At 38.2% G+C, this 9,320-nt stretch overlaps 1 protein-coding gene across 1 annotated transcript in view; it reads right to left on the bottom strand.

The window, feature by feature from the left end:
- LOC138042221 (tetraspanin-17-like) overlaps positions 1-4,631 on the bottom strand; it is a 17,248-nt gene extending 12,617 nt beyond the window's left edge. The window contains exon 1 of the mRNA XM_068888035.1: positions 4,455-4,631. Coding sequence (XP_068744136.1) covers positions 4,455-4,526 — 72 coding nt within the window. The 5' untranslated portion in view covers positions 4,527-4,631. The remainder of the gene's footprint in view (positions 1-4,454) is intronic.
- Positions 4,632-9,320: the final 4,689 nt, after the last annotated feature.

Genomic DNA, 9,320 nt, shown 5'->3' with positions numbered 1-9,320 from the left:
AAAAGGTGTACGTTTTCAGATTTTTTCACGTCCCACAGCTGTGTCATGTAAACTGAAGTTACAAAATAACATTTTTTTTTTTTTTTTTTTTTTTGTCAATACACAACATTTATTAACAAAAGTTACTATACTTACAATACTAACAGTACAATGACTACAGTACTTTCCAAACAGTATTAATTTACAACATAAAAAGCAATGCGAAGTAGAAAGAAAAAATAAAATACAAAACAAAAGTTGCAAGTACTTATAATCACTATAATATTGCACAGTATACAATACAAACAAAAACTGCAAAGGTTACTGAATACAACCAAAATTAATATGCGGTACATTGACAGAAAACACTCTTATGTACAATCAACAAGAATGTGTGTAAAGTTCTGCCATTTAGAAAAGAAAAGTTTTTGTTGTCCCGAGGTAACTGCAATGTATTTTTCTAGTTCTATCTTATCCAGCACTAATCTTTTGAAATCAATAAGAGATGATTTATCGTCATTTAGTGCATTAACATAAAATAACGATAAATCATCTCTTATTGATTTCAAAATAACATTTGAAGCGACCAAAAACGATTCAATGACAAGCATGATGAAAATCCATAATATAATGTGCTGGCAAGCAGTTGTAAACATGCAAATACCAAACATCTGTGAATGGCTTTTCAACTGTCTTGCAGCTTTAAATACAGTGGAACCCCGCCTTACGGCAACTTCAGTAACACGGTCACCTCGTTATTGCCGCCACTTCTTTTGGCCTGGCAAAACAGCCATACATTCTCTTATAGAAAACCCTCGTTAATGCGGTCACCGTTAATACGGCCAATGGCCACAATCTTAAATCCCAAACAGTAGAATCCTCTATAATTTCACCCCGTTAATACAGCCACTCTGGCTAAATTAAGAAAACCAAAATGCCAGTGATATATCAATTTCACTGACCTTTGTTATCTACCACTGTCATTCAACTGCCGATTTACTTTACAAAGTACTGTCAGCAACATTCCTCCTTGTTTTCATTACAAACAGGATCTTGACACTACTGTAACATCCAATTAGGCAAATTGCGAAGGGATTACCGTATTTACCCGTATATAAGTCGACCTTTCATGGCCTCAAAAGAAGCTCCAAAAATCACCGTCAACTTATACATGGGTCAAAGATTTAGAGCCAAGTTCCAGCTAAGTAATTTATTCAAAATTAACATAATAATGTTTTCTTGGGCGTAACGAACACAGTGGACAAAAGACTTCAAAATGAATGTAAGTAATTCCAGTTTAGATGAAAACGGATTTGTCCAACTCTAAATGTTGAAGATACTCACAAGCACAAATATGAAATAGACACTGGAAATTTTCGTTTTCCAAAGGCGGAAAGCTCTAAAAGGCATTTGAGACTGTTTCTTCAAATAAAACGTGATCGTTCAATGGCTTAGTAACCTGGCGCAATACCTCGAGTTTGCGTGCAAGCATCGTCACACGTGTTGCCTGAAAATGCTGGTTGGTAATAGACCGAATGCATAAATGGCAGCCAAAAAAATATTCTTCTGTTTATGTGCTAATAAGACTCACTAGCCTCGCTCTTTTGTATTTTGTCCATGCAAACGAGGCTAATGAGGCTAATTAGCACATAAACAAAAGAATATTTTTTTGGCCACCATTTATGCATTCGGTCTATGATTGTTTTTTATTCTTTATACAAACCTGGCTGCTTTAAATGCTTTTGCAAACTTCGTATTGTTTGGTTTACGAGTTTTGTTTTGTTTGTCATGTGAGAAATTATAAGTCAAGGACCAATTAAGTAAAGGTAAAGTCACTGCTTACGAGCCAGAAGGCCCATCAGGCCGGCACTTATCTCTGGTTTCCGTAGCATGAAGCGACTAGGAATATTTGTACTACTCCCTGGATGGGATGCTAGTCCATCGCAGGGTTACCCCTAGCATTACGCCAGTGTCTTGCCCAAGAACACAACACAATGTCCCGGGCCAGGCTCCAAACCCAGACCACTCGATCCAGAGTCGAGCACACTAACAATGAGGCCACCGTGCCTCCCACTACAAAGACCAATTAAACCTTGCACATTTCGCATTGTTCACAAGTTATTTTCAAAGATTGACTCCTGCTTCGGTGATGGTGTGCTTATCCTCTAAAGCCCTTTATCCTTGAACAACGAAACAGGTTAGTTTGAGGTTTATATGTTCGATTTTCTGAGAACTTTTTTGAAACTCAAGGACAAAATGCCCGCATCAAAAAATCAGGACCTTAAGCGCTTAACTATTAAGCGCTTGAGACTCTGATTTTTTTGTGTAAGTTGAAGAATACAAGATCAGTGTCCCATGAACATATTAAAAAAAATTAAGAAATTGCTTTTTTTGCCATCAAAAATGGGGGATTGACTTATACACGGGTAAATGCGGTAAGTCATTGTGCCTTCATCAAAAACAAGATTGATACTAAGGTCTTTCGATTAGGTAATTACGACGGCTTCTGTTTTTTAGAAGCATATTAAGCTGGATCTGTTCTTGTTTTGACTTGAGGCTCAGAACATACAGTACACTTGGCAATTTTAAGTGTTTTACCTACTGAGCGAAGTTTCAAGTATTTTAAACAAATTATTACTGTGCGTACATTCCTGTTGTTTATTAAAGAGAAAAGTTGTTCTGGAAGTGCAAATAAGATATTTGTCATTACGGCCCTTTAGTCATGAATTTCATCCTACCGCGGTAATTCAGCCACCCTGTTAATACGGCCAATTTTTTTAGGCCTGTTGATGACCGTATTAACTGGGTTCCACTGTACATGAACCTAAAGCACCGGGGACAATGATTTTGTCGACATTTGGAGTGGTAGTTTGCTTCAAAAACAAATCATTATTTTGAGATGTACAGGAACAAATTACACATCGCCCTGTTTTCAAAATGAAGATGCGGAAATTCGATACAAGATGAAAGGCTTTTTAGTTTCGCCGCTAAACAAACAAAATTGCTCCATAAGGTACCCGATTATTGATCGATAATTATTTCAGAGTTTTATTTAGTGACAAGAACGAAAATATGTATTAATTGCCCTGTTTCAACGTGAAGATGTGAAAATTTGATGCAATGAGCCGACTGCATTTTACCTTCTGCATGAAGACGACTCAGCAAATTAAATGGTTCAGTTAACTAAATGTAGGCTTCGAGCAACTGGCCCCAGGCCTTCACAATTAGGTCTAAAGCTGAACCTCCCACTACCACCTGTGACAGGAAAAAAGAGACAAGCCCTGCAAGTTTGTGTCATTACGAAATTATTTTACAGCAATGAAGTCAAACACTGCACTTTCCCCGCAAAGAGCTCATAGCCTTTGAGCTACAGTCAACTAACTCAAGAAAAAGCATGCATGTAAACAACAACATTATGATTATTATTATTATTATGACTGCAGAATACCAGGCCAGTTCTTGTAGTGGCACTGTTAGAAGAACAAGGCATATAAGTAATAACAATACGCACAAATGGGTCATTTCCGAGTTCATGTTTGCCGCCTCTTCAAAGCAAGTCTAAGTGCAAAGCTATTCTTCTGAAAATTAGTTTTCATTCATATGTAAAGTAGAACTAATTGCCATCAGAAAAACTTTGCACTTTGACTCGCTTGAAGAGGTGGCAAACATGAACATTCATATGCAAAATAAGTGGCCGGGTATTCTGCAGTTTAGCTAATTATTATTTATTGTAACTATTAATTATATTAAACTATCGCTCTGGCCTGATATTAGTTCATTACAGATTTTGGTGGAACTAATATAGGGGATTACATTCTAGAAACTATTAATCTTAAGTGGTGACAAATTACGCCCAAGTAGTTGTACAAAAAAATTACACCCCAAGTGAATTGAAAAGATTTTAGCTTTAGAATTGGGCTAAGTTGCAATTAAAATGCGATTAACAGTAAGTCCGCCGCCATTTACGAACAACATGTAGTTCAACTAAGACAAAGTGAATTGCACGCTTGAACGTCGCGCTCATCGGTTGAGGATGACAAAGGAAAATCCCAAGGGCAATATTTCCCACGTGAATCCACGAAGCTTCGAGCAAACAAGGTGAAAGTAAGATATTAAGAAATACAGGCAGCTCCAAATATAGAGAGCCTTGAAACGTCTGAAATTGCACGATATCATACACAAAGGAGGCTAGATTTTGATAGAAGCCTACGTGTAGATCTCAAAATAGAGAACGCAGTCGAAAAGTACTAGAGATCGAGGACTCTGTATAACGGGAAATTAATTCGAAGACTTAAGATGCCTATTTGAGACTCAAAATATAAACTAGACACTTCTAAAATAAAGGGAAAAAAGAGACAGAAAAAGTCAGTTGACGGAGTCGTGTCATTTCGTGCATTTTTCAAGCACTGCGTGTCAACAAACTGCCATGATGCAAGATGGCACGATATCGTGCGTATGTGTAAAAACAAACTCACCCAAAAAAACACGTTGAAAAAGAAAAGCAAATACTTGACACAGCAGCTCACTTCGCTTTGATCCTTTCGCATCGTGAAACAATGTAAACACAGAGAAAAAGCACACAAAAGTAAAGGAAATTCCTAGCACGTAAGTGCAACGCCGAAATCACTCCTCACCAACAATAACTGTTACCCAATCTCCCCTCCTCCTACTTCTACGCCAAGTTTGCGTTCTCGCGTGACGTGTTTCAAATATTGCCCATCATAATTTTAAACCTCAGCTGGAGTCATCGGCATACTTGGGTTCTAACCACAATGACAGGCGAGATAAACTTGGGGTGCGTTCGATTGACCGTATTCCGGAATAGGAATACTTGGAATAGAAGTTAGAAATCCTTCGCTTTTACGGTGATTCACATTAAAATTGTCAAACACCAGCTAAAATGATACTTTGAACATATATTTATTACCCTTGTAGCTTCAAACGCCAGACATACCTTTATAAATCATCATTCCACGTATTCTTATTCCGGAATAGGGTCAATCGAACGCACCCTAAATTGTTATGCGTCCGTAGGCAGGATGGGAAATCAGTTGCTTAGCGACGGACGAGACCACCGTAACACCGGTCCGATGCTTTATAGTGTTTCCATCCCCGCCAAAAATCAACTTTGCAAAGCAACATTCAACTTTATCAAACAACAGTCAACTTCAGGGGATAACTTTCATTTTCAACGTATTCAACATTCAACTCTATCATAAAACTTTCAACTTTACATGACAACAGTCGATTGTAGAGCATACAACATCATTTCACAGCTTAATATGTAAGAGTGACTACTCAGGAATGAGCGCAGCATTGAACATTTGAGTTCACAACTGAACATCAATGATGAGATTACAATTTATCAGTCGGGTTGACAATCCGAAATTAATTTTCTTTTAACAACTCGGTCGTTCTTTGCAATATGACGTTCAATGATTTTGTACCCTTTGCGTGCGTTCGCCACAATTAATGTCGATCCTGTTATCCTGCAATATTGAATGTTGACTTCTGTGAAATCGAGACCAAATCCGCCAAAAATTATGGGATGTCGGTCGGCAATATGACGTCAGCGAAAACTGTAGTCTTTGACCATTCATTTCGACGTGCTTTTCTTCTTTCTTTAATTTTTTAAAGTGCCCTGTGATCAAAAAAACCACTTCCTTTTTTCCTTCAGATTTTGAAAGTGTGTTTGCTGAACACCTGACTGGCAAAATTTTGAGCTTTGATTTTTATCCAAAGGCCGTTTACTTTGAGTGTAAGTTTTGGGTTTCACGGTCCGCCATTACTCACGTTCAAAACTGACCGATTTGACCTCAGACTGTTGGATCCAGGGAAAAGTGACGTAAGAGGCTCACTAGCTTAAAATTTCAGCGTGTGAACGCAGCTTATTTTATATGCAAAGCGTGAGTTTAAAAGTCTGAAAGCCCAAAAACCCCCGTGCTGCATATTAATTCTGCGGCGTACACACGTATTGCGTTCTTAAACTAGTGAGCCTTTGACGTCATTTTCTCCTCGATCCAGCTCTCTCAAGAACATAATGTTAGTAATGGCGGACCATTAAATAGGAAAATTACAGTTAAAATAAAGAGGTGTCTTTTTGAAATCAAGGCGTAAAACGTGGGTCACTTAGTGTTTTATGAACATAGTTTTGAAATCCAAAGAAAAATATGAATTGATTTTTTGGTCACAGGGACACTTTAAATGGGGTCGACAGGCCTACAGGACTCCCTTGTACCTGGTCTGGTTTCCGTTGCCATCGTCATAATTTTGCCCTCTTGAGTACATATTTTAATAATGGATGCCTCTTTTAGGCGGTTCCTGTGGGATTCATTTAGCAATGGTTTTTGTCCCGTGGAGCTTTACATTTGTAACAGTGGTAACTTGCTTCGGTGTTGTTACAAAGTTGCGAACAGCCATGACCAGGCTATGTGCACTCGTCAATATCTGCGTTAAAAAGAGAAGACCCACAATTAATTTGGTGGGTGAAAAAAGCCTGTCAATCAGTCAGTCAGCGGTTAAGCCTGTGGTCGAACCAGACACTCATTTATCCAGTCACAGGAAATCAGCAAAGTCTCCCCCCTCAGTGTTAATCACTCAGTCATTTAGACAGTTAGGCTGTCAGCCAGCCACTCTGTTAATCAATCGAGTACCCTTAGCTTTATGTATCTCCTCACAAAAAACCCAATCACTTGAGTGCTACTACGATCAAAAACTCACTTCCTTTTTTTTTCTGATTTTGAAAGTGTGTTTGCGTAACACCTGACTGGCAAAATTTTCAAGATCAGCCTTAAGTTTTGATTTTTATCCAAAGGCTGTTCACTTTGAGTGTAAGATTTGGATTTCACAGTCCGCCGTTACTCACGTTCAAAACTGACCGATTTGTCCAAGGAGTGTTGGATCTAGGGAATGTGACGTCATTTACGTACTCACAACCTTAAAATTTCATCACGTTCTCCGCCATGAATTCGCCATTATCCTGAATCGTTAATTTGCTTTGAATTCACTATTATCGTCAATTTTGGACACTGTGTCCCAGGACTGGTGGTAGCAGAGAAAATAAGGAAATAACTAATCATATCCACGGATTAGATTGGAGCTTCTACTCTATAGGAACCGCTCCTTTTCGCTTCACCACTGAAGATTAAGACACTGCCTTTTTCTCAAAAAAAAAAAAAGAAAAAAGAAAAATGAAAAGAAAACATTCAAGTCAACCATAGTATATCCCTGCTGAAGAGTAATTAGGCCTAAGCTAGATTAATAATTTAGGCGTAAGCTTTGATTTAAAAAAAAAATTAAAATGTTTAGCTTTGTCGTGAAGTTTGAAAGCCGACTTCTTGTAGTGTTTAATGAATTCAAAGTAAATTAACAATTCAGGATAATCGCGAATTCATGGCCGAGAACGTGTTGATTCGCTACACCACTGAAGATTAAGACACCGCCTTTCTCGAAAAAAAAAAAAAAAAGGGAAAACATTTATTTAAGTCTACCATAGTATATCGCTGCTAAAGAGTAATTAGGCCTAAGCTAGATTACTAATTTAGCCTAAGCTTTGATATCGATTTTTTTTTAATTAAAATGTTTAGCTTTGTCGTGAAGTTTGAAAACCGACCTCTTGTAGTGTTTAATGAATTCAAAGTATATTAACAATTCAGGATAATCGCGAATTCATGGCGGAGAACGTGTTGGTAAATGCAACTTATGATATATGCAAAACACTAGTTTTAATTAAAAGTCTGAAAGCCCGAAACTCCCGCGCTGCATATTGATTTAGCCGCGTACACACGCATTGCATTCTTAAACTAGTAAGGCTTTGACGTCATTTCTCCTTGATCCAGCTCTCTCAAGATTTTAGAGTTAGTAATGGCGGACATTAAATAGGAAAATTCCAGTTAAAGCATAGTTAATGGTTAAAGTGAACGTGTCTTTTGTTAAAACAAGGCTTACAAAGTGGGTCACTTAGTGTTTAGTTAACGTAGTTTTGAAATCCAAAGAAAATGAAAAATTGACTTGTTTTGGTCATAGTTACAGTTTAAAAATTCCAATTAAAGTACCCGTACAAGTTGTGAGATCCGCCATTAGCCTGTTTCGCAATTGTCAGCTGCATCTCAAACTGCCTGCTCGTAGTGTTGTGAAAAATGTGATCACACATTTGGCTTCCTAAAATACAATCATCAACATCTAAAAGGAAAGAAGGAAAAACAACAAAACTAAATAAAGATTACATACGAATGTTATGCCATTGCATGATAAGAATTAACAACATTTAGCCAATCGTGAATCGCCGGACACGAAAATGATGCAAGATCGTGTTTACAATCCATTTCAGCTCCACCACGCAGTACGCAACATGAGCAAAAAAACATTAGGTTTATTTTGGAGGATTAGGCCGAGCACCAGTAACTATAACGATACGTTATACCAACAACCTAATACAAGATCTAAGTATTAACGGCATAAAACAGAGACAGAGCTGAGCGACAGTTTACACAGATACTACTGTCAGACGGAGGCCAGAAAAAACCTGCCGCAAAAAACCCTGTGGGGAGAAAAAGACGGCAGGAAATCTGGGTAGGAAACATGGCTCAAGCTCTAAAATAGCGCATCCTACGAGGCTACAAAATTCAAACGCATCTACCCGCGTTGACTAAAAGAACGTTATACTTAGAAAAAATTTTCCAAAGAGAAAAAATATATATATCGAAGGTCAAACGAGGTGTCGGCCTAGAATGACTATCCCACGAGATACACATATCTTATATAGCTCTCCCTGGCAACCCATAATGCACCTCGAATGGACTATTTCCAGTCACCACTGCTCCAGTGCCGCAGAAATATTTCATTTCTGGCTTATTCGTATACGCTCAAACGGCAGAAATTCCATATCTCGCCTCAAACATCGCGCTCGTTCATGCTCGTTTTTGGCGATTCGCGCTGCTCTAAAACGCCTGTTTAAAATGGGTTAGCAGTCGTTTCTTTATCTCAAACTGACTTTTCCCTCTCTTTATCTTAAATTATAAACGACTTAGCATTCGCTTTAAAATTCGATTGGACTCGAGGCGGGAATCGAGCCCAGAGTCGCAGAATTTCGTCTTGCTAATTTCACTATCCGCTAGACTAACGGGACAAGATTGGGGAAACTTTATATTTTACAAGAGTTAACACTAAGGAGATCGTCGCAACAACTGAAAGCTAACTATTCAAATTACTTTTCTCAGAACTAGATATTGTAGATCAGTGGTTAAGTTGGGCCGACACGAGGGGTCATGTTGCAGCGATATGTTGCAGTGACAAAAGACTTGTGTAGTGCACACTGAGGCGACATTTAGCAGGGACGTGTA

Source organism: Montipora capricornis, chromosome 3 (genome assembly GCF_036669925.1).
Source record: "Montipora capricornis isolate CH-2021 chromosome 3, ASM3666992v2, whole genome shotgun sequence".
Taxonomy (NCBI): Eukaryota; Metazoa; Cnidaria; class Anthozoa; order Scleractinia; family Acroporidae; genus Montipora; species Montipora capricornis.
The sequence above is the reverse complement of the archived record's forward strand: the minus strand, read 5'-3'. Positions and strand labels throughout refer to the sequence as shown.